The sequence below is a fragment of the Haliotis asinina genome, chromosome 10 (assembly GCF_037392515.1).
Source record: "Haliotis asinina isolate JCU_RB_2024 chromosome 10, JCU_Hal_asi_v2, whole genome shotgun sequence".
Lineage (NCBI taxonomy): Eukaryota > Metazoa > Mollusca > Gastropoda > Lepetellida > Haliotidae > Haliotis > Haliotis asinina.
Genome location: NC_090289.1, coordinates 55,679,766 through 55,706,526, shown reverse-complemented (window position 1 = coordinate 55,706,526; position 26,761 = coordinate 55,679,766). Strand labels below are relative to the sequence as shown.

Here is a 26,761-nt window from a genome sequence, read left to right as displayed (position 1 = left end):
ATATGGACAAATAAAATATGGTTTGACTTTAAGCAGTTTAGAACAAAATGTGTTAATAAATTCTCCCTAAATTGTCATTTCAGCCAATCAACGAACCCGTTACACTGGCAATCTGTCGGCTACGTGTCCGGAAGACATCTTTCTTCCACGCTGGCTCTGTTTATCGCAGAGAAATACATATCTGCGTGTAATCGACCTGTCGAGCAAAGGCATCTCGTTAAAACCAAGAATCCGTCCTATGAATGAGGCAATATGTTGACAAAATTTGAAACTAAATCAGCAAGAGTCAAGGGTAAGTTCTTATAACCTGTCATCCGGTGTCTTAACAATTCAGATTTTTCAACATCAAAATTGTGTACATTCTGGATTGCTAGTCTGAAACATAGTCTTCATTGCTATCTTCATGTCAATGTATTTTCCTAGGTCTGTCTTTTCACCCGAAGCGGCCATGGATTTTGGCAAGTTTACACAACGGTGTCATCCAGCTGTGGGATTACCGAATGTGTACCTTGATTGACAAGTTTGATGAACACGATGGTACGTAATCATCCTAAGAGTTGTCGGATATGGAAATTCAATCAGTACATAATTGGTAAGATTTCCACCCGTACCCCACGTTTTATCATTCTGTAGTAAAGAAAAATTTTACCTTTAACAAAAAACCTTATCACTAACCATTACCCTAATCCTAAACCACATTATTATCCTAACCCTAGGAACCCAGAACCTCGAAAAGATCCTAATAAAAAAAATATTAAATGGGATACATTTCAAGCAGGGATAACGGGTGGAACTCTTACCCAAACTCACGCCAATTCTATTTACCATGCATTTTGTGTGGACGCCTGCACTTTACAAGTCCCTGTCTTAGGCAGTTAACCCTAACCCTAAACCTTAACTCAAACCTACCCTTAACCAAATGTGAACCATTGTACCATAATTTGTTGTTGTAGCATTTATCATGTTTGTTCTCATCATGTTCAAGTGTATCTTTTACAACATAGATGACAATTGTTTGATTATGCCAATTGTTTGATCACTAATATACAGGTCCAGTCCGAGGCATCTGTTTCCACAACCAGCAGCCACTGTTTGTGTCTGGAGGTGATGACTATAAGATCAAGGTAGGACTGGAATATGGTTTGTGATAATAAGTTTAACACTGAAATGTCAAAAGAATGGGATTAAGTTATTTTGTATTAACCATATTTGCTGGAGTCTGAAATGGCCATGGAACTCCCAGCCCTGCTGCTTGTACCTGTCACATTTGCTAAGCGATGATTCAAAAGTGGACGAAAGTGACAAATGGCATTGGCATAAACATAAAAGTCATGTAATATCATGGTTAGTCTCATCATATTCATAGGTGTCTGACATTAGTTCCTAATTTGAATAGGCCAAATGAATTCACCTAGTTTATCAGTGTGGATGTAATTCAGTTAGCGCTAGCTGTCTGCAGTTAATGAGTTCAACTGAGGTGCATTGTAGCAGTGACGTGTAATCTGTGTAAGTGATCTTCAATATAAGATCAATATGAATGAGTTATTTTGCAGCAGCTACTGTTTGTTAATAACAGTCAGCATTGTAATATCTTGTTCATCTTCCAGGTTTGGAACTACAAGCAAAGGAGATGTTTGTTCACCCTTTTGGGACATCTGGACTATATTCGAACAACAGTGTTTCATCATGTAAGCAGACAATAAATCATAGTTGTATGTCTGAAAGCAAAAATAATGCATATATATATTGTGATTTGATAAATCTGTTGCAATCTGAACCTCAGCTGTTACATTTATATTATTTTATTAATAACAAGAAATGCTTAATGTTTGTGTGTGAATTTCAGGAGTACCCATGGATCCTGAGTTCATCAGATGATCAGACTATCCGTATATGGAACTGGCAGTCCAGGAATTGTGTTTCGTAAGTTTCTTATTGATAGCAGTCACATTTCAAATTTATTTGCCTTCAGTAACATTGACTGGTTGTCAGATTGATGACATCAGGTGGTCAGGCTAGTTGATTTTGTAGTGAATGTCCTTGTATTCCCATTGTGTAATGTGATGCTCATTTTGCCAATAACGCTGTTGTCCAGTCCAAACTGACATAAAGCCACCGACTTATATGTTGGTCTTCGATATTTGGTTGTTAGTGGCTTCATATACAAAGCCCCCATGTTTCCCCCACTTTGTGTTATGACAGTAAGGTTGTGATTCTGTGTTGCTGTGTTACAGAGTACTGACTGGTCATAGTCACTATGTGATGTGCGCACAGTTCCATTGTTCAGAGGATATGGTAGTGTCCGCATCCCTAGACCAGACAGTGCGGGTCTGGGACATCTCAGGTAGGCATTGATGGAGAATCTCCCCTTGTAAATAAAGGCTGAGTCAGCCATTACAGAAATTGTATTGGAAGTACAAGTGTTTACATGTATTGTGTTGGCAAGTTTTTATGAAAATTGCCATCTGGTTTTCTGTTCAGAAGAATTTTTGGCTTTTTTCCGTTTTTGTAAGTCATATTTTCGGCTATAACTTGAACCTAACTTTCATTTGTTACCTGAACAGCAGTTCATGTAGTTTATAGATTAATGTGTCCTTCATAGGGCTTCGTAAGAAAAATGTATCACCTGGACCAGGGGGAATAGAAGAGCGGATTCGCAATCCAGGTCAGACTGACCTGTTTGGAACGTCTGATGCCATCGTGAAGCATGTGCTGGAAGGCCATGACCGAGGGGTCAACTGGGCAGCCTTCCATCCAACCCTGCCCCTGATTGTGTCTGGGGCTGACGATAGGCAGATCAAGCTCTGGAGAATGAATGGTAAGGTCTAGTACGAAGTGTGGAGGCTGTACTCATGGTACCCTCTAACTTTCAGGATTATGTTCAGTCTTCGCATTACATAGATTAATAAAATGTTTCATTGGTAAATTTACATCTGAATGATGAAGTACACGCTTTCACAAGCTGTCTTTTCACTGATCATTGCTTCAATAGTTACCATAATGGATATGCTGTCTGTCCAGATTCTAAGGCGTGGGAAGTGGACACTTGCCGTGGTCACTACAACAATGTGTCCTGTGTGTTGTTCCATCCCAGACAAGAGCTGATTCTCAGCAACTCAGAGGACAAGAGTATTCGTGTGTGGGACATGAGCAAGAGGTAGGTAACCAAAACTGAACTGTGTTCTTTTGAACACCAAAGGGTTTTCTTAGTGTGGGCTAGTCCTGTGGTTCAGGCGTTCACTTGTCACGTCAAAGACCCAGGTTCCGATTCCCATATGGAAATTATGTGTGAAGCCAATTCTGGTGTGCCCAGCCGTGATATTGCTAGAATATTGCTAAAAGCTGCATAAAACTCTCTCACTCACTCTTATGAACACCATATTTAGAGTCTTCTTACATTCAGTGAAAAGAGGTATGTATTGTATGTCTTCCAACATCTTTCTTTGCATGTGCAGTCTGTATTGTCTGTTGTGGTATATGTCCTTCCTGTGGCTACTGGGTAAATGTGTTTCTGTTGCCAGAACTGGTGTCCAGACTTTCCGGCGTGAACATGACAGATTCTGGGTCATGTCTGCACATCCTTCTCTCAACCTGTTTGCTGCAGGTCAGTTGTGTTTTGTATGTTTATCATGGTATATATTGTGGCTGGATTTCATAATCCCACATACCTTCAACTATTTAGGTACTTACTATGTAGCGGGATCGGGTGGTCAGGCTCCCTGACTTGGTTGACACTTCATCGGTTCCCAATTGCACAGATCGATGCTCATATTGTTGATCACTGGATTGTCTGGTCCAGACTCAATTATGTACAGATCGTCGCCATGTAGCTAGAATATTGCTGTGTGTGGCGTAAAACTAAACTCACTCACTCACTATGTAGTGCACCAAGTCCTTCATTCAGAATGATATTTAAGTATTACCAGCCACTTTTAGCACTTCTCAGGGACCTTTGGCCATTGTCAGTTACTATTACGCTATTACAATAAGTACGAGATCGGCACAATAGGTAACATAATATTTGAGATTGGTTTCAAAGAGATATACTAAAAGGAAGATGGTTTAAAAGAGATATTATAAAAGGAAGATGGTTTAGAAGAGATATACTAAAAGGAAGATGGTTTAAAAGAGATATTATGAAAGGAAGAAATGATTGTTTTGCTCTCTTGGATTTAACATTGGGGAAATGATATCTGCAACCATAGGGTAAAAGCTCATAACAAGAGTTTAAAACATGAGATGGGTCGTTTGAAATTCTTGAGGTAAGATTAGAAACAGTTGAAATGTATAGAGATTCTAAAATTCCAAAATCACAGGAAGCTATTTTCCCTCCAACCCTCAACTCTGTTCAGCTTGTCCTTCTTTTTGAGCAATACGTGTCCATACCCACACTGTATGAAAAAGTTAAAATAGATTGAATACATGATTTGTAGAACAGTTTCATAATGGCAGAGTCAATTTGGAATGAACAAAGTTTTCGCAAGCAGTGTACATGGGACTGGCATTTCTTGTAGATAGCATCAGTATTCTGATACACAGCCCTGGAGGTGCCTGTATTGGTGACAGTCATCTCAGTGTTGTTGACTTTCACATACTGTCTACTATTGGTCAGGAATGATGCTATCCATCATATGAGTTCCCCCATCTCACCCTCTGACACACTGTGACACGCTGACATACATCAGTGGTATCCCCTTCCCACCCGCTGACACACCGTGACACGCTGAGGTACATAAGTGTTATCCCCCATCTCACCCTCTGACTCACTGTGACACACTGACATACATAAGTGTTATCCCTCACATCACCTTCTGACACACTGCGACACACTGACATACATCAGTGTTATCCCCCATCTCGCCCGCTGACACACTGTGACACAATGACATAGGTCAGTGTTATCCCACATCTCACCCTCTGACTCACTGTGACACACTGACATACATAAGTGTTATCCCTCACATCACCCTCTGACACACTGTGACACACTGATATACATCAGTGTTATCCCCTATCTCACCCTCTGACACACCCTGACACGATGACATACATCATTGTTATCCCCCATCTTACCCTTACACTCTGTGAGACACTGACATACATCAGTGTTATCCCACATCTCATCCTCTGACACGCTGTAAGACACAATGACATACATCAGTGTTATCCCCCATCTCACCCTCTGACACAGTGTAAGACACATTGACATACGTAAGTGTTATCCCCCATCTCACCCTCTGACTCCGTGACACACTGACATACATGTGTGTTATCCCCCATCTTACCCTCTGACACACCATGACATACTGACATACATCAGTGTTATCCCACATCTCACCCTCTGACACCCTGACACAGTGACATACATCAGTGTTATCCCCCATCTCACCCTCTAACTGACACACATGTATGCTCTCACATACTTCAGTGTTAAGCCTATCTCGTCTGACAGGCCTTGACAAAATGATGTACGTCTGTGTTATCCTCCATCTCACCCTGCCACTGACACACAGTTATACTCTGACATACTTCAGTGTTATCCCCATCCCAGCCTCTTAACTGACACACCATGACACATTGACATACTTCTGTGTTATCCATAACTCATTCTCTCGCTGCTATGTGTATAACTTGACTGTGATGCAGGACATGACAGTGGGATGATCATCTACAAGCTAGAGAGAGAACGACCAGCCTATGCAGTTCATCAAAACATCCTGTTCTATGTAAAGGAGCGATACCTCCGCAAATTGGACTTCACCACATCCAAGGATGTCCCTGTCATGCAGCTGAGAGGGTACGGATGCGCAGTAACATAAGTGATGGAGTGACTTACCAAACGTTGGTTTTTATTGATGAAATGTCCTGGGGGATGCATTTTATCTTAAGTGACTTATAACAGTCTCAGAAACATGTCTGCTTAAGTGATTTGTTTATGGACTCATGAGGTTCTTGAGAGGCATTTATTAGTTGGTGTTCAAGTCAATATAATAGATGACAACTTCTTCCTTATTGTGTGTCGCAGTGTTTTTTGTCTATTCCTTGCCTTCTCAATTCAGTTCACCTGACGAAGTGGCAAGGAATAGCCCAGAAGCATTGCAACATACAATAGAGCGTTGTTGTGGCTGTCTCAGGATGTCTTGTGAGCTTCTGGTTGATATATATTGCTCAGCTGGATATCTGATTGTTGATGTTTGTTGCAGTGGTTCCCGAACACCTGTGTACAGCATGTCATACAACCCTGCAGAAAACGGCGTGCTGCTCTGCACAGTAAGTTTGCTGTGTTGTTGTTTCATGTTTCCCTGTTCCATATATTTTTCCTTATCCTGACTCATGCTTAATTGCTTACTCTCCTCTTCCTGGCGAAGGTAGTGGAACAACTGAAATCCCTTGAAATTCCCTTCTAAAAGAAGTGGACATGAAAATCACACTCACCCAAGTATTACCTCCCTTTTCCGCACACATGGTCAGCTGACCGCCATGCTGCTTCACTCTCTCCCTATCGCCCGATGAGGGCGGCTGGAGGCACCTGGGGTCCCGTATACAGCGTTAAGTTTTTCATTCTTTTCGTTTTTCTAACTAAATTTGTGCTGTATACGGTTTTTCGCTTGAATATATTGGTTATATTTGTTATTATGATACAATTTTGTAATTATTGTGTCATTTTCTAAACGTCTCAGTTTACGAAATCATGTTTTCAGTGCAGATTACGGCTGTCGGCGGTTGACCCACACATACTTTGCCCGGCGTGTAAACCTTTATGTTCTGCTCCCATTCGTCGTGTATTTTGCATTAAATTGTCTGAAGCAGAATTTTTATTATATTTACTCTCTGTTCATAGACGTGCTAGAGATAAGCAACGTCCGCTTACATTATCCATGTCTAAGTCTAGTGAGATAAGGTCGGGTAACTGGTTAATTGTTGATGCTGAGATTCGTTCCAGTGAGAAGTCAGCCGTATCTCCCAAGGTCATGTCCAGGGTCGGGCAAGTCCCCTCGCAAGACTTAGAAGAGATCATCTATTGAGACAGGACCGTTACAGATCAAGAAAATGAAGAAGTCAAAGTCATTATCTGTTGGATCATCACAGAATCATCCCTCGCAGTTAATGAAGTCATTTGGGGAGGAGAAGGACCCCTTAGAAGAACGTCAGTATTTTGACGAGTCTCCATTAATGATACAGGGTGAAGACACCATGCTTCAGACTTTGGCAACTAGATCCACACCGACGGCATCTTCAACACCCCAGAACACATCTCATCTTCAACACACATCGCAGATGTTGAATGCACTCATGGGCATCATAGACAGCTCTTCAACACAGTTGTCAGTGCATGCACCAAATGCATTCGATGCAGGCGTCTTCATGTAACAATTCACAATACAGATGATGAACTTCATGGAACGGAGGAAAGACAACTGCACTCGTGAACTAAGTTGACTGTGAATCAACAAGAGCATTCATCTAGACCGGCACTCACGTCTGAGGATGAAGAGGAGGTGCATACATGCACGCACTGCAGAAGATCCAGGTCCAGATCATCAGATCGCAGCACAGAGTAGGATATACCCACGGCAAGTGAGTGCACTCAGACGAGTATCTATACTCGGGTGAGTGACGTCACACACTCGCATGAGTGCACTCGTGGATGGACGCGTCATAGAAGACATTGCAGTCATCCTCCCCTGCGGACTTAGACTCACACATTTGGGGTCTTCAGCGATCCATAAATTCGTTCATTCGGAAGAATGAAGTTGAGCGTGAATTGTCACAGGAGGAAGTTTTATTTTCAGACTCGCAAATTACATCATGGATCACAGATGGTTTATACCTGGCTTCTCCATCTAAGGATGCCAACGAGTTCAACACATTCATGATGAAGAATCACGACACTGATACGTTAACATTTCCGCCGATACTTCCTGTATCTACGATACCTGAGACTTTGTCTACAGCGTTCAAGACAACAACCAAGTTTCAACAGCAACATGTGCCGTCTTTTAACGCATGTCATTTCCCTCTTCATAATATGGAGCCATTCATCAGAGCGCCAGAGATCGACGAAGGCTATAAAGTCATCAACCCAGCTCGTAATAGATTTTACATTATCTGGATGACGGGATACAAGCGCATCAATGGAGAGTTCATATGGGAAACAAGGTAGCAGCCAGTTATAAATGAAAGCAGTCATTCATGCCATCCTCCACTGGTCAACGGCATTGAGAAACAAGTTATGAATGATCCACACGGACAACTTAACAGTAGCGTTTTACATAAACAAACAAGGATCAACAAGATCGCTACCTCTGCTACGCCTAACATTTCAACTGTTCAACCTAGTCGACAGTCTGAATCTTCAAGTAAAAGCATGTCATATACCAGGAGCCTGCAATGTCATGGCAGACGCCTTATCTCATCCGCTGCGTCCATCTCTAACAGAATGGATGCTGCATCCAAGCAAACAGGTTTTAACTAATCAGTCAAACTTTCAGATCTCCGCAAATAGATCTATTTGCAACAAGATTCAACAAAGAGACAATAACTTTTGTGGCGCCAGTACCAGATCCCCTAGCCTGGGCAACAGACACTCTCAGCATACTATGGGAAGGACTAAACGCTTACGCGTTTCCCCCTCCAGTACTGTTACCAACAGTCATTGGGAAAATCAGACAAGCAAACAGGTTACAACTGATTTTGGTCACACCTTACTGGCCAATGCGAGCATGGTTTCCATAACTTATAGAAGAGCTAGGACAACCAACACTACAGTTACCAGAATGGAAGAATCTTCTCATTCATCCTCACACAAAACAAATACACGGCCAGCCATCAGTATTCTGTCTTCAGGTATGAAGAACTTGTTTAAAACTTGTTTGAAATGCAGAGGATATTCAGCGAGCGCGGCAAAAGCAGTAACCTTAGCTTTATGGAAATCCACTTGCACACTTTATGACGACAAGTGGAAACGGTTTGAGACATACGCCAGAAAAAGAGATTTTCAGCGAACCGGGCAACTCATCCTCAAATAGCAGATTTTTTATGCTATTTACGTCAATCTAAAGGTCTGAAGGGTTCTACATTATCTCTATCATATATTTAGCTGCTTTCAGCTCGGTCATCACCATGGGAACAGGGACCAAACTGACTAAAGTACCAGAGCTCATTGCTTTATTACGTTCGTTCAAGTTGGAAGATCAACAACACAGATTTAGAGCTCGAGCGTAGGATCTAAATATTGTACGCCAACATCTCACAAGTGATGTATATGAACCACTTGATCGAACTTCAATTGAAATGTTGACTCAAAGACGCTATTTTTACTTGCCTTGGCTACTTGGCTACAGCGGCAAGAATATCAGAAATTAATGCTCTAGACTTTAATCGAACGAGCTTCGACACACATCACCAGGAAACAGCTCATTTAGGTCTAAGATGGGACTCCATAACAAAGAATCAGGTATACCGGCTTTGTCTTCAATCTTAGGACTGCATGATACACAAGATTTATTATTATGTCCTGTGAGAGCATTGAAAATATACATTGCACATACCAAGTCAAGAAGACAACGTTTCAAGTGCCTATTTATCCCTATATCTACTTAGACACCCACGGAAGTATCCCACAACACTATCTCAGTCTGGATCAGACCTGTTACACTTAGAGCATATAAAGCAGCAGGATTAAAGTCTCCACGAGCCTCTAACTGACATGAAGTCAGAGCTCTAGCCTCTACACTAGTGCTACATGGTAATTGCCCGCAATCTACTATTATGGAAGGCTGTTTTTGGACCTCAAATACTGTATTCGCCAACAATTATTTGCGAGACATAGCCAAGGGGGACATCACTGGCATTCATCAGTTTGGACCACTTGTCGTTGCTCAGCAACTAACAGTTCGCGACGACGCTGACCCGATTTATCACATGACTTATGGAAGCCAGGCGCTCTGCGGTGTATTTTGGTGGAAAGTCTATGCGCGTGTCTTAAACAGACTAGCGTAAGTGATTATGACCTTGCATTCATTATGAAGATAGTTATACATGAAAAAAGGTCGCAACTAGTTTCGATTGTTATATCGTGATATTTTGTTGCTTCGGGAGGGGGGCTGTTGGAGGAATTATTGGACGTAATTCAACTGACAGCAGAATCCAGCGTGGCCTGACCCACCGCCGTTTCCTTCGGATTCTGTGAGCAATTAAGCATGAGTCAGGATAGGGAAAAATATGTAATTTTCTGAAGAAAATTGATATTATATTATTATAAGTATCCTGAATCATGATGAAAGCCCTCCCAGCCATCCCTCACAGACACTCTGAATTCTCACATTCTCGTGTCGGGCAATTACAGGAGAGAGTGAAGCAGCATGGTGGTCAGCTGACCATATGCACAGGAAAAGGGCGGTAATACTTGAGTGAGGGTGATTTTACGTCCGCTTCTTTTAGAAGGGAACTTCAGGTGTTCCACTACCTTCGCCAGGAAAGAGGAGATAAGCAACAAGCATGAGTTAGGATAAGTATAAAATATAAATTTTATTCAGGGAATTACATGTATCACGTAATCAATACAAGGGTAGCTCAGACTTGGATATATTCTGTGCATCTTACGACTCCGAAGTCTGTGATTAGAGTTTCAGTCAATGTATGCCAAGATTATGTCTGTAGGTTGCTGTCAATCATTCCTGTGCATGGCGGCTTTGCCATTGAGGTTAATGTTTAACATGTACATCACCTTAACCATTCTTCACACGTCAGGCGGACATGCTTTGAAATAACTGGTCACAATGATGTTTTTGTGATGAGAGATGCTGTTTTATTCCTAATGATCAACTTTGACTTTCAGAGAACAAGTAATGTGGAGAACTCTACCTACGACTTGTACGCTATACCCAAGGACTCTGACTCCCAGAATCCAGACTGTAAGTAGTAAAGAAAGGACATCAGTGATAATGGCAAGATTTCTTTCAAAGAAACTTCTTTTCAACTGTAGATCTTGTTGCTGTGGGATAGTGCTTTGTCAGTTTCACTATAACTGCTTTTGTGTAGTAGGTATACACTTGTGTATGGAGGAGGACACTTATTGTGTATTTGTCTTATGCTTTGTATAGAAGATGACTTCTGCAAAATATAATATTTGCCAATAGAATGCATACACATATATGTATACAATTAAATCAAAGTTTCACCTGTTTCTCCTCTTTTCAGCCCCAGAAGGGAAGCGATCCTCTGGCCTGACGGCAGTGTGGGTGGCCAGGAATAGATTTGCAGTCCTAGACAGAACACATTCGGTGAGACCTTGCTCTGTGTTGGACTGTAGTAACCCCATAATGTTCAGGTTGACCGTGTATAAGTAAGCAGCATTCTTATGGTTTGAGGTAGCGTGAACCTTGGAAACATTTGTAAATACTAATCTTCTTCTGATACATGTCTGAAGAAAGCACCAACAGTCCTGTGTTTCTGCCTGTTTTTACAAGAACTGATTCACATCATACTATGATGTGCCATAATTATGTCATAAAATGGCTGCCATGCTTAGGGGCAAAATTTATAGAGGGTCACAAAAAATTAATAATTGACATTTACTTACCCCTAAAATAAACTTTTGGATGCCTAATACTTTGTGATGTGACCTTTGTTTATCCTCATAGCTCTTATTCTTCTTGGAATTGATCAGTATAGTGCATGAACACGACTGTGGTATTGACTGCCAAATCACAACAATCTGCTGAAACAGTTCTTCCTTTGATTTGATGGTGTGAGAAACTATCTGTAGCCTGATTTTGACCAGCATCCAAAGATTTTCTAAGATGTTCAAGTCTGGTGATTGTGATGGCCGTGATAAACAGTTGATTTCATTAGTTGATTTCCAGTCTTTTCTAAAATGTGACTGATGACATGGGGCCTTGTCATCTAGGAAAAGAGAATCACCATTTGTGAAGTGCTTGGCAATGGCAGGAAATAGATTTTCATCCAGACTAGATACATATTTCTCACTTATGGTATTTCCATCAACTTGAGCCAGTGTACCAGTCCAGTGGTAGGAAATGCACCCCCAGATCATCACAGATGAAAATCAGAGCACCTGCAGCAAACACAGTACGGTCTGTTGTCCTCACCAGGTGTTCTCCAAACAGAAATTTTTCCCAAGAACAACTTGATTTTTATCACTGAATATCACTTTGCATCAATTAGTTAGAGTCTTCCAATGAAAGTATGTACTATGCCATGACATTCTTTTTAATCTGTTCACAGCACTCACTGTCAATTTCTTCCTCACTAATCGTTTACTGTAATTCAACTTGTGGAGATGTCTTTGAACAGTCCTCTTGCTTACTGTAGTTGGTAATACCTCATTTACAATACTTGTAATGTTGCCAAGTAATCTCCTTCTTCTGCTTTTGACAGTTCTCAAAAGTGCCTTGTCTCCTCTGTCAAAACTGGTGGCCTACCACATCTGGACATATTTTTTTCATTATTCTCCACATGAACTCTCTTAAAAAATTGAAATGATCACTGTGGATGGCATCTGCAATGTCTGCCTGTCGAGATCCCACAAAATTCTTCTCAAGAATGATTTTCATGACCTCCTTTGACAAGGCTTTCCTCCTTGTCCCCATTTTGATAAGTTGACCTTGAATGTGAAGCAGGCGATGAGAGTTACTCCCTCAACATTTCCTGTGACCCATGAGAATGTTCCCTGTGAAATTGTATCCCCCATCATTATGTAGATAGAGGACACCAAGCATTTTAAGTTAATTCACCTCTCTGCCTAGCAGCCATATTCTGACATAAGTATGGCACATCACTGTATATAACAGGGGCACTCACAAGTATGGTTTGTCACAAATCTGCTGGAATGTATTGAATAGTCCTAGGCCAAATGCTAGAAAAGTCCCTGTCTTTTAGGATCTCTCAGCAGCAGTAAACGTGGTATTCAGTAATTCTGTTGAATTCTTGTTGATGTGGAACTAGCTACAGTAGGTATCAGGTTACTAAAAACTAACTGGGCTCAGTCCACTGTTGAAACAGTGTCCACATTCATAGACAAACTGCTTGAGAATTGATCACATTGTCTAATGGATGGTGACAAGCACTAGTGTTCAACATGGTGTTCAGCATGATAAGGCTGGGTGTATCATATTGCCAGATTTTGATGCTATCTCTACATTCGGCCTAGGAGTATGAAGGTGATCTTCCAACACTAAAATGTAGGTAGTTAATGTTAGTATGTTGTTGTTGCAGATCATCATCAAGAACCTGAAGAACGAGATCACCAAGAAGGTTCAGGCCCCCAACTGTGAGGACATCTTCTATGCTGGCACTGGCTGTCTGCTGCTCAAGGATAACGACTCCGTCACCCTCTTTGACGTGCAGCAGAAGAGGTGGGTTGAATGCTAATAGTGGTGAACCAACAGATTGAAGAATCTATTCAACTTTACTTTTGAAACTTCAGAAATGCCCCAGCAACCTTGCATCAAGTCCCGTAACATCATGTAGTAAAATCTTCTAGTAATCAGATTTCTGGTGTCCCCTGCCATGATTGTTGGAATATTGCTAATATTGGCTTAAAACCATATTCACTTCCTCACTCTTATAATCAGTCAGTGATTTCAGAGCTTGACTTGCCAACATGAAAATTTAGTGTGATAACCATCACTACAGAAAAGTAGTGTAAGTTATATGATTGTCTTGTGTTAAGAGGAGCATTTAACTTTGCTCACACTGTCTGGCTCAGTAACCGTCGAAGCTGCCATAAAATATCTGTTCTGATGCAGTCTGTGACTTTGTTAGCTAGTAAATGTAAAGACGAGTAAAAGATTGACTTGGTTGTGATGATGACTGAGTTCATGTGTGCTGTGTTGGCAGAACTCTGGCCACCCAGAAGATCTCCAAGGTGAAGTACGTCGTGTGGGCTAACGACATGTCCTCGGTGGCTCTTTTCAGCAAGCATGGTAGGTTGTGGCCCCTACGTAGTAGTTCCAGTGTTAGCACACACAGGCAGTTGCAAGATTCATGACATGGCATGTTTATGGATGGCAACATTTGTAATGATTGTATTGTTTCGATGCTGCCTCAGTCACATGACAAAAGGGATAGAGGTGATCCTCAGACCTTACAATCAATGTTCGTGCTATTCATAAATGTTTCATGCTTGTCTTCAATTTCTTCCAACTTCCGAATCAATCAAAGAACTGGTTGGAGTGAGTACATCCCTTGTCAGGTGGTCAACCCTGGTGAGTGATTTGTTCTAAGGCATTGTACCCTGTACATCACACTTGTACCAGAGCCACACTTCATTGTAATCTGGTTATGGCCTATTATTGACAGTTCATGGACTTGTAACTAAAATATTCATCAAGCAGTGAAGATCCGAGTAGAGTAGGTCTTCAGCAACCCATATTTTCCTTAGAAGGCGACCATGCTTGTCGTAGGAGGCTACTAATGGCATCTGGTTGTAAGGCACACCGACTTGGTTGACACATGTCATCAGTAGCCAATTGTGCAGATCAATGCTCAGGCTCTTAATTACTGAACTGTCTGGTCCTTCATTGGTGTTGAGAGTCCATGTTAAGAGTCACTATGTTATCTTTGGAGCACATACTTCATGACAGCACTGTTTCTTGGTGCTCCCATGTATGTGTCTATGGAAGACACTAGGCATCTCACGTCCTGTGTTTCAGTACCTCTCTGTATAAGTGAAGCTGATTCGCCTGAAATACATGGCTCCAAGTGAACTTGAGCAATACAGTATAGTATAGACTCATCTGTATGAATTGTAGATACAACATAGTGAATGTTGTTGTGTCCATTACAGTGATCTCCATCTGCAACCGGAAACTGGAAAACCTGTGTACAATACATGAGAACATCCGTGTCAAGAGTGGAGCTTGGGATGAAAGTGGGGTCTTTGTCTACACCACCAGCAACCATATCAAATATGCACTCACAAATGGGTAGGTCCACTATCATGTTGAAGTTGAAAGATGTTATCTGCTTCACAAGCGTGTATTCAAAGAGAACATGTTGACATTTACATATTTGTAGTCTCATATAGGGGACAGTATTTGTTAAAGGCTTTGTTTAGACCACCCTGCAATGACCTGCCTCCTCTCACTACAGGGACCATGGAATCATCCGTACCCTGGACCTGCCAATATACATCACCCGCATCAAGGGCAACAATGTCTACTGTCTCGACAGAGAATGTCGACCACGTGTGCTGCAAATTGACCCCACAGAGTTCAAGTTCAAACTGGCTCTTGTCAACAGAAAATATGAAGAGGTTAGTATTATGAATTTGTTATTTTACCTTTAAATATGACATTATCTCATGCATTTTCATGGTTAATGGAGAGTTACGTTAGTAGTTCGATAATAAGGTTGTTGTCACTTTATGTTTTGGTATTGTTTAAAGAAGAATGAGCTTGTTGATGAGGTGGTGTCCCTTTATGTATTTCCCTCTCTATAGTTCAATTGTAAGCATCAGGTATTTATTGTGTTTATGTTCTGTCAGGTGCTACACATGGTCCGCAATGCCAAGCTGGTGGGTCAGTCTATCATCTCCTACCTACAGAAGAAGGGCTACCCCGAGGTTGCTCTCCACTTTGTCAAGGATGAGAAGACTCGTTTTGGTCTGGCCCTTGAGTGTGGCAACATTGAAGTGAGTGTGACCAGGTCTTCACATGAATGGTTGGTAACATTATATGAGAAATTTTATCTTCCCATCTGCATCTCAGTGCAGTTTGTGATGGGAGTATGTTACGTCAAGGTCTGAGATCCTGCAGGTTACTGATCACCCCAAGATCTACTAATTACTATAGCATGAGTTACCTGTTTTGAGTCAGTGCTCTGTGTATGACCGGGGTATCTAGCCTAGGCAACAGCATATTTTTCCAGAGACATCACGACAAGACTCGCATAGTGTGGACTAATTCAAGTAGTCACACATACAGTGAATGTATTTTATTGTATAAGTGAAATAATCACATAACACACCATTACACCTCACCTTACCTCACTGACTGTTGGCAGATTGCCCTGGAGGCAGCACGTGCACTTGATGACCCTAGCTGCTGGGAGAAGCTGGGCGAGGCAGCACTGTTGCAGGGGAACCACCAGGTGGTGGAGATGGCATATCAGAGAACCAAGAACTTTGACAAGCTCTCCTTCCTGTACCTCATCACTGGCAACCTTGACAAGCTGCGCAAGATGATGAAGATTGGTAAGCAGAGGACAAATAAGGAAATATGTTATCAGTTATCTGTTGGATATAATTGTTTTGTCCAAAGCCTCACTGAGCAGTATTGCAGCTGTATGATGGGAGACTGTTAATATAGAGTGTTGAACAGTGATTGACGTTACAAACATCAATGTATGTGCTTGAAATGAGCACATGCAACAACTGTGTCAGCAAGTCTGACCACCTGGTCCATTCAGTCTCCTCTTGAGACAAGTATGGATGGTTGACAACCGATTTTTCCTTGAACCATGTGGCTGAGGGATGAACCTCAGAGTCAGAAAAATGACCCAATATACAATTTTACATCAGATTTTGTTGACAGACTTGTAGGACAAGGATTAAGAATATGGTTTCCATAAGATTCTCTGTATTATGTATGCAAGGATTGCTGTCAATGTGTAATCATCTGTCTTGCTCTTTCAGCTGAGATTCGCAAGGACACAAGCGGACACTTCCAGACCGCCCTGCTACTTGGAGATGTGAACGAGAGAGTCCGGATCCTTAAGGGTGTTGGACAGAGTGAGTGTTTGAGATCTCTGTTGACCACAGTGGAGAAATTAGACTTTCTTCATGTGATGCACAGTGATCATTACACCTGCATATCAACTACACAATACTTCAAGCAGGGTTTTAAATTGACCTAGGAAACGAGAGATCCAGACAGTTCCCATTTACTAATTTCAAGAGTCCTAATGGGAAATTTGATTGTCCTGTGAAGTAGTGAAATTGTGTAGTGTTTAGTGATGTGAATATAATTATTCTTCCTTCATATTCAAATTTTTCATTCTTATTTGCTTATCTCCTCCCTCTATGTGAAAATAGTGAACACTTGCAATGCTTTGAAGTTCGCTTCTTTTGAAGCAGACGTACAATCACAATCAGCCACAGGAAGACTCCCCTCCTTCCCAGCCATATCGGTCACATGACCATCCCTGTTTGTCACTCTCTCCTCCATCACCAAAGGAGATGGTTAGAATCAACTTGAGTCCCTTTATGGCATTTAATATCCTTTTATTTTTCAATCGTTTACTCAAAATTCAGAAATATATGTCTTTGATATGTATTGATTATCATTATGATATGAAATTGTGGATGAATTTACATATTTTTGTTGTTGTTGAACATGTATTTCATCATGTGATTTACTTTTTCACTGATGAAATCCTGCTCCAGATGTAGTTTATGGCTGTCTGCGGGTGTTCCATATTATTACGTCCTACTTGCATGTGTATTGTTCTTCCAGTGTTCACTGTGAACTAGGTGAGAATTTTGTTTTGTATTTGTTTACTATTCAAATACATGCTAAACATTTTACGAAGGCTCTCTAAAGTCGTATGTAGTAATTTGAATAAGATTGAGTCTGGTAGCCATGTGCTCTCTACTGATGAAATTCATGTTTATAGTGAATTGCCAGACGTACCTGGGGGTGTCGTCGGGATAATATGGAGATTAGGTCCTAGTCCCAGAAGAGATCGTTGTCACAATCGATCTCATCTCAACCAAAGAAGTTGAAGTCATTGACATCTGCTAAGACTAGCCTTCAACTACTAGACTAGATACTACTATATCATCTCTGTAATAATGGACCAGCTTTTCTGCAGAGTCCTTCAGTGATGATGTTGTCACTCTGGAGAAGCGAGACATCTACCCTAAATCTGGCACTAACATAGGGTTGCTGTGCAACCAGCAGCAAGGAATTCAACATCATGGAACCCAGTTACTACAGTCAACATGTACCAACATGTGGAAGCATTAGAATTGCATCGCAACATCTGTATAACATGACAACGGTATAATCTTCAGTTGAAGAACACAGACACAATGAATAGTAGAACAGTCTACCTGTGTCGGTGTTAAGCGGCAGAAGGTTTCACATGCTTCTACTCAGTCATGCATACACATGCTCACTTGTCAGGTGGTCCGCCTGGAGATGGACAACCAGACCGCCATGACGTATATCCTGAAGCAAGGCGGCACAGTGTCGCCGCCACTCCTTCAGGAGGCTTTACAGTTTCTGCTGTGGTGCGACCAGTTTGACATTCGGGTGTTACCCGTCTCAGCTCCCGGGCATAGACAACGTTCACGCAGATACACTCTCGCGACGTATACTAGCCCCACACGAGTGGATGTTACATCAGGCGATGTTCAGGGTTATCTCTCAGTTGTTTCGGGTCCTTCCAGGTAGATCTGTTTGCCTCTGGCGTGACGAACCAGATTCCTGGATACCGGATCCGAGGGCGATAGCCAACGACACCTTCTGTGAACGTTCCCACCAGTTCCTCTGATCCCTCGATTCCTCTTGCAGCTGGCCGCACAACCAGCTTGACTACTTCTGCTCCTGGCACCCCTTTGGTCGACCCAAAGCTGGTTTCCGGTAATGATCAGGTTTCTGGATCAGCCTCCTGTACTGTTACCCTTTCAACCGGACCTTCTATCCAAGAATGGAGCACCAAGCAAGGGGAATTCCTGCACTAGTTGCAGACACAATTTTGGCTTCGCAGAGGGATTTGACAAACGTTCAGTATGAGGATAGATCGGCCTCTTATGCCAGTCTGGCCGCTTCCACAATTAGAGGATACTCCATGGCAATTTCTGCCTTCCATATTCCTGTTGACGGTGCATAGTTGGGACAGCACCCTCTAGTTCAGCGCTTTCTAGCAGGCGTGGACAGGATCCATCCAGCTATCTGACGGATTAGTTCCCAGTGGGACTTGCCAATCATTCTTGATTGGTTGTCCCGTCCTCTATTTCTCAATCTTTCGGCTCTGTCCCTCCAGCTGTTGACATGGAAGACTGCTTTTCTTGTGACTGTAACTTCTGGCAGACAGGTAGGCGACATACATGCTATGTCCACTAACCCGGGGTTGACTGTTCCGCAAAGATAGAGTGAGCATCAGATTGCCAGATACTTACCGTCCTAAGAGAGATAGCACCTTTCATGTAATCGCGCCTATTGATCTCCCTGCTTTCACGTACCTCTCTTTGACATGCTCATGTCTTAGATGTCTGTAAGACCCTTAAGGCTTACATCAAACGAACAAAGGACATTTTGAAGAATGATCAGTTGTTCTGCTGCTATGGTGGTGGTAAGGCTGGCCTTCCGGCGAACAAGCAGACCATCTCTAGGTGGATTGTCTCAGTCATTTGTATGGGATACACCTCGAAAGGTCGTACACCCCCTGAAGGTTTGAAGGCTCATTCGGTTAGGGCAGTGGCGACCTCTAAGGCATAGGCAGCAGCCCTGCCCATTGAGGAGATCTGCTCCGCGGCTATATGGATCCAGCCAAGCACGTTCATCCGTCATTATCAGTTGGACAGACTATCCAGCAAGCTTGCTCGCTTTGGACAGTCATTTCTCACTCCCTAGCCAACTGAGCCAACTGAGCCTTACCTGGCACCCCATGTCAATATCTTGTATCTTGAGATATTATCAGGTTATTTAGACCATCTTATGTCCTGGCCCTGGTCCGCACCCCATGATGAGGCGAATATAGTCACGTGACCAGGTAAGTGTGATTCCTTGTTACTTACTAAGATCAGTATTTGGGAGTCTGTCTTATGCTTTTAAGTACCCCAAGGAGGATCCCTATGAAAAAGAATAGAACAAACCTGTAGAGGTTGCAGATTCTTTGAATAGAGTCCTCCTTGGGGTACGGCCACCCGCCTCCCCACATTCTGTCTGTACTTGTTACAGAACGAAAGTGTTTGGCTTGAGGTTATAGCTTTAGAGTTACCTGCTCTTGGAAGCTGGTTCAGGGGGCCCGGTAGGGGTGGTCTCACAAGACAAAAACGTTTTTTGTTTGGTATATAGTTTTTATTCAAAATATGGTTACAACTTTCGCAAGAATTAAAAGAACATTTTAATGCTTATAAGTACCCCAAGGAGGACTCTATTCAAAGAATCTGCAACCTCTACAGGTTTGTTCGAATTATTCAATTCCTAGACTGTGTCAGTGATTTGAATCTCTACATAAAGGCATGCCACATCCCTGGTGTATGCAACATCATGGCAGACACTATATCCAAGAGAGTGGATACATCAGGAGGTGTTTCAACTCATCAGTCAGACATTCGGATCACCACTAATAGACCTATTTGCCTCCAGGTTCAACAGAGATGCCAACATTTGTATATCCTGTACCAGATCTGTTTGTACGGGCAACAGTGACTCTCAGCATCTCATGGGAAGAAATGAATGCTTACGTGTTCCTGCCACCAGTCACACTACCGAAGGTCATCGATAAGATAAAATAGACAATGATGCTGCAACTGACATTTGTCAGTGAGAGAATGATTTCCTAGACTCATGAGGAACTAGGACAACCATCTTGAAGAGTCCCAGGATGGAAGAACCTACTCATCCATCTTCACACCGAACAAGTGCTCAGACATTGTTCCAGCTACATGTGTGGATCGTATCAAAACCTGCTTGTAACACTGAGGATATTCCACTAGAGCGGCGGAGGCAGTCACCCAAGTTCTACATAGATCTACTCACTCCTTATACAAAGATAAATGGATGCGATTTTAGACATACACCAAGCGGAATGACTTCACTGCAACGAAAGCCACGCATCCTCAAGTAGCAGACTACTTATGTCAACTACGGCATACTACAGAACTTACAGGTTCCACACTATCGACCTGTTGAGCGGCACTCAGCCCTGTCATCACCAGGAGATCTGGAGTCAAGCTGACGGTGCCGGTTTTACTCACCTTTCTATGCTCTTTCAAGCTGGACCATGTTGTGACTTGAATGTTGTACTTATGAGCCTCTAGATTGGACATCCTTCGAACTATTGACACAGACAGCGGAGGGAACTTCTTCACATAGAGGGAGGAGATAAGCATGAGTCAGGATAAGTAGAAAGTAGCAATTTTGTTCAGAAAATTACATTTTTCTGTGTCAGGTCTAAACCTTGCAGTAATCCATGTGAGTGATGTAGGAACCACATATAATTTGCCGGAATTTGTTCACTACTGGGCATACCCCATCAATATGCAGTTGACCAAATCTGTGCATTGTGTCTTAAATTGATTGGTATGGTTACTGTCTGTCTTCAAGTTCAAGTCTTGTGTTACAGAATCGCTGGCGTACCTTACTGCTGAGACTCACGGTTTGTCTGAGGAGGCGGAACTCATCAAGGAGAGTTTTGGTGAGAATGACCGTGTCCCTGACCTGTACCCCAACGCCCGCCTTCTCCAGCCGCCACCTCCCATCATGCAGCAGGAGAGCAACTGGCCTCTACTGACAGTGTCCAAAGGATTCTTTGAGGGAGCAATGGCTGCCAGAGGTATTACTCGAACATCCTTCACCATCTAATCTGAAGCTGCATTAGATCTGTGTTGAGGTGATGCATGGTTACAGGGACTGTAACAGAACATCCATCACAGTAATTCTTACAGTTTATTTAGTAAAATGGATAGTTGAGATAACACCCCACCGAATACAATGTGTTTTTGTTATTGTCTTCCATGTTAAATTGTTGTACATGCAATAAGTCTGTAGGGATGGCTGGGGAGTTTGTAATTATGATGTTTGTTCAAGTCATTGGTTCAGTTCCTGACATTAATGCAATAACAGACAGAAAGTATTGGTAAAACCTGCCTGAATAACTGGCTGTTGTGTGTGATCCAGGCAAGCCGTCTGGTCTGGCTGCTGCAGCGGCTGACATTGAGGATGGTGCCGGGGAAGGATGGGGAGAAGATGCTGAGCTGGTGCTGGATGAAGGTATGTCACCATGAAACTCAAAGGGGAAACACCTTTCAGTAAATACGGAGACAAGTAGGAAAGTTGTGTGGCAGTCACCCATTTGCTGACATGCATGAAAATATTCTTCACTAGTAAACTAAGTTTTCTGATGATGGATACATCAACTTGATCAGCTCGGGCAAATTTAGGGGAATTCTGTTGAGACCATAAAGTTATAATGTCTTCAGCAAGCCAACAAGGTTTCACGAGGGTTTGCAGGTGTTTGTGATTCTATTTGTCATCATACATGTATTTCCAGTTAGCCTCAGCACAAACAAACAGCAAGGTAACAGTTGATGTGACATGTTTTCAGAAGGAGGATTTGGTGCTGGTGGAGGGTTTGATGACGAGGATCTTGTTGGAGGTGAAGGCGAAGGCGGTGGCTGGGATGTTGGTGACGACGACCTTGAACTACCACCTGATCTCGTGAGTTCCTGGCTGTACAGCCGCTCAGTAGATACTACAAGAATTGCCTCCTTTACCAGTCAAGCTCAATGGGTTGTCTTTTTGATCCAACTGTCATCTGATTTGTAAATAGTGAGGCTATTTTTATGAATGGATTATTAGTCAAAGGGTCATGTAGACCCAGCTGACTAAAATCTTGGCACCATTATGCTTGTTTCATGTGAGCTGTGTGTTTCAGGATGTTGGTCCCACACCAACTGGAGATGAAGGCTACTTTGTTCCTCCTACCAAGGGCACTAGTCAGACACAGGTAAAGAGGCCATCACTGACTGTCCACAACGGACAAATAACCTGTATTGACTGATATGAAATGTTTTGTTTTGCGCCTGTTCTGTCAAGACTCTTGACTTAAATCATTCGAAGTTGCTGAAGACTTCGAGAACTTGACTAGTGAAATTATAAACAGATTTTGACTGTTAGTGCTGTAAAGCACATTCATAGTCTGTAGACTGTAACAAATTTACAACTGTTATCTGAGACACAAGGCCACTGTGTGATGTTAGTTCTCAACTTTGATACAATCTTTATGTCTTAGTGTTTCATCACTTAAATGTACTGTTAATGTAACTCCCTCTCTATAATATGTATAACATGACGATGTCCTGTAAACTGGTACAATATTACATCAGTTGAGTGCCATAGTTGTTAAAAGAGATGATTTATAATGATTCCCCACTTTGATACTGTGTGTGAGGCCTATTCTGCCTTTATTATACTGATTGTTGCCAAAAGTGCCATAACACCATACCCCTTCACATACTCACTGGAGAAGTATCAGAAGAAGTGAGTTGGGTATAGTTTTATGCCACTTTTAGCAATCGTGAAGGGGTACACCAAAAATGGGAATCATTCATCGTACCCAAGTGAGAAATTTAATCCTTTGGTGTGCCGAGCTAACAAATTACCCAATAAGCCAACACCCACCTTTGTTTCAATGTGTGCTTTGCCTCCCTCCCTCCTCAGGTGTGGTGCAACAATTCTCAGCTGCCTGTGGACCATCTGCTGGCTGGGTCCTTTGAGACAGCCATGAGGGTAAGCCATTCACAATTAAAATTATGTAGAATCTTATGAAATGTCTGCAAGCTAATTGGATTTGTTTTAGATATTAATATTAATGTCTTTTTAGTAGACATTGCTTTAGGAAGTATCTTAGCACAATTGTTATAGTTTCGTTTGTTTTGTCAACAGCATAGATTAAATTTGTAAACTGTGAAATAAGTGAAATAAATCCATCTCTGCCTCCCTGACTGTTGTATGCTTCGTCTCTCTGCAGCTGCTCCATGACCAGGTGGGTGTGGTCAACTTCGAGCGTTACAAGCAACTGTTCCTGCAGACATATGCGCGCTCACGAACAGCGTACCTTGGGCTGCCATCTATTCCACCTCTCTTCAGCTACCCACACCGAAACTGGTATGTGCTGAACATCTTCATTTAATTGCATTCAGTATAAGATCATGGCAGAGGCAGTCATCACCTATACACTTTGTGGGTATGTCAGAATTGAGTACAGCATTTCTTTTGTATGGATATATGCTATCAAAGCCATGGTATTTTTTCAAAGAACTGCTAAGATTTACTCAGCCTTGGAGGAGGTTTGCATTTCTGCCTGTGTTTAGCAATTCAGACTGTTTCCTCTGTTCAGGAAAGAGGCTGGGGCTCGGAATGGTGTCCCTGCCGTGGGGTTGAAGCTGAACATGTTGGTGCAGCAGCTCCAAACCGCATACCAACTCACCACCACCGGCAAGTTTGCTGATGCATGTGAGAAATTCCGCTCTATTCTCCTTAGTGTGCCCCTACTGGTTGTGGACAACAAACAGGAGATAGCTGAGGTAGGTGACTGCAGGCATATGCAGTTGTGTATGACACATGTAGGGGGGGAGGAATTGGGGTAAGGCTGGAGGGATACAGGAGATGATGTAGGTTACAGGGGATGTGTTACTGAAATGAATAGAATATGGACAGATTTTTGAGTAATATGAATTAAGAGACGTTTTGTTTTATCTGTTTGATTTGGTTTGTGTTTTGTTGATTGAATGTTATATGGATATTTTCAGGCCCAGCAGCTGATTGAGATCTGTCGTGAGTACATTGTAGGTCTGTCGCTGGAAGCAAAGAGGAAAGAGATGCCCAAGAGCAACCTTGAGGAGCAGAAGCGAGTCTGTGAGGTGAGGAGTCAGTGCACATGGTGACCCATCAGTAATCAGTCAGGGCAGAGTAGGTTTACTCTTCTTCGTATGATAGTGGGCAGAAATATGGATCAGATTGTCATTGTGACTGCGTGATTAAATGCAGATGTCTTCATGATTTCTGATCCCAATTATTTGGTTTGTTTTTCTTACACAATCTATTACACACTCACTTTGATGAAATATTGATGAATATTTTGTTATGTCAGCGTATATTACACAACATCTCAAAGACCATCAGCTTGCAAACAGAGGTAATCAAGTAGTGTTATGCAGACCACTAGAAAATGTAACATATTTGGTGTTGTACAGATGGCAGCCTACTTCACCCACTGTAGCCTCCAGCCTGTCCATCTCATCCTCACACTCAGGACGGCGCTCAATCTCTTCTTCAAGCTGAAAAACTACAAAACAGCTGCATCATTTGCGCGGCGCCTCCTGGAACTGGGACCCAAACCTGATGTTGCTACACAAGTAAGTTTTAGACAGGTCTCCATTTTGTTCCTAACACGATAGGCTTCCCACTTGTGACATGGACACTTGTAACTTAGCTGCTAGGTGGACAGTATACACTATAACTGTGCAGGTACCATGCGGGGTGTAATAAATGGCATGGGGAAAGAAGTAGATCTTGTTGAAATCATGTTTGTTAAGAGGAGCAGATGTCATGCTATTGTCTTGCTGCAGACACGGAAGATCCTGGCTGCATGTGAGAAGAACCCGGTAGATGAGCACGAACTGAAGTATGACCAGCACAACCCCTTCGACATCTGCGCGGCCACCTTCGTCCCCATCTACCGAGGCAAGCCTGTTGTAAAGTGTCCTCTCAGTGGAGCCTGCTACCTGCCAGAGTTCAAGGGTCAAGTCTGTAGGGTCACACAGGTCTGTATTTGATGACTGTAGATGTATAGTGGCCAGTGACATGGACAGATCAGATTTTTTCTTTCTCATAAGCATGACTAATTGTGTCTTAATGCCTTTAACTTACTTCTTCCATAACTGAATTCAGTATGAAGTCTGAATGTTTTATGTGAATTGTGTATTAGAGACATTAATCATATGTCAAAAGTTAAGGATAGAATGCCTTTCACAGTATGTGCATGGCTGATAGTTGAATTTTTGTTTTGAAGGTGACGGAGATCGGTAAAGACTGTATAGGACTAAGAATCAGCCCAAACCAGTTCCGCTAGGCTGCCTACTGAGCATTGAACATTGCCTACTGAAAGTGGTAGAGACATTATGTGTTGAAGATGATGTTGTTACTGATAGCTCCAGTGTTTGCTGTCAGCAGCATGCAACAGATGCATCCAGACAGTAATGTGATTGTGTGTAAATGGACATTCCAACACAAGGATGATTTGTATTCTGAATATTGAAAGAATTTCAACTCTTATCATTTAGCTTCCATGAGTTCTTCTTTACCTACCGTGTATGCTCTATAGAATGTGGTGGTCGTGCAGCAGATTCGATATTGTAAATGCATATTACATGCATAGTAAAAATACTAACATTACCACAGGAAAACAATCAAAGGAAGATCAACTGCTAACAGGTGGACCACAAGTATCATGAAAAAAGGCTTAGGGACAGCCAGCCCTCTCCTACTGACTGACAAATTTGGTGTCTTTGGCTTTTTCACATGTAGTGTCTCTTGATATGCTGCATCTGTCTGATACAAAGGCCAGTGGTTCAGGATTCCATTGGGCTTATTTGGTTTAACAAGTGACAATGTCACACGTGGAATAATCAGGCTTTTAATATGCTGTTACAAATTGCATGTGTTTGGCTTTGAAGTTTTGATTCCTTCAGAAGTTCTTTAGATGGAGGTCTAAATTAATGGGGGACCATCAGTCGACATAGTTAAGGAGGTACTTTATAAAAGTTGGCAAGGATAATTGTACATATAACATTGAGCATTCATCCCTTGTGATAAACCTGTCAATGATGGAAGCTAGCTTGCTGGATCAACAGTCCCTGCACAAATTGTAGAAGACAGTGTTGGTGACCTGTCATCACAGCAAACAGTATAATCATTTCACATGTATGACAAACTACTATCTATGTATATTTCATCTTGAATGTTGCCATCTCTGTTATGTGGGAATAAATGCCATACTTAAA

General features: G+C 42.2%; 1 protein-coding gene across 1 annotated transcript; it reads left to right on the top strand.

Annotated features, from left to right (window-relative positions):
- The first annotated feature begins 76 nt into the window (after positions 1-76).
- Positions 77-26,761, top strand: LOC137297590 (coatomer subunit alpha-like). The gene is made up of 31 exons (XM_067829439.1): positions 77-292; positions 424-537; positions 1,051-1,124; positions 1,608-1,688; positions 1,847-1,923; positions 2,235-2,344; positions 2,603-2,818; positions 3,022-3,157; positions 3,522-3,604; positions 5,647-5,797; positions 6,204-6,270; positions 10,841-10,916; positions 11,203-11,285; positions 13,240-13,379; positions 13,864-13,949; positions 14,813-14,951; positions 15,118-15,280; positions 15,512-15,658; positions 16,030-16,219; positions 16,661-16,756; positions 21,322-21,531; positions 21,876-21,968; positions 22,303-22,415; positions 22,633-22,704; positions 23,418-23,486; positions 23,728-23,864; positions 24,097-24,283; positions 24,509-24,619; positions 24,953-25,114; positions 25,328-25,522; positions 25,771-26,761. Exons 1-31 carry the CDS (start codon positions 253-255, stop codon positions 25,828-25,830), a joined length of 3,678 nt encoding a protein of 1,225 aa, XP_067685540.1. The 5' UTR covers positions 77-252; the 3' UTR covers positions 25,831-26,761.

Bases quoted from the DNA above. Each gene is read 5' to 3' on its own strand.
- LOC137297590 (XM_067829439.1), top strand. From the start codon at position 253: ATGTTGACAAAATTTGAAACTAAATCAGCAAGAGTCAAGG. The intron at 1,689-1,846 runs GTAAGCAGACAA...TGTGAATTTCAG, and splicing joins GAACAACAGTGTTTCATCAT to GAGTACCCATGGATCCTGAG. The intron at 22,416-22,632 runs GTGAGTTCCTGG...TGTGTGTTTCAG, and splicing joins TTGAACTACCACCTGATCTC to GATGTTGGTCCCACACCAAC.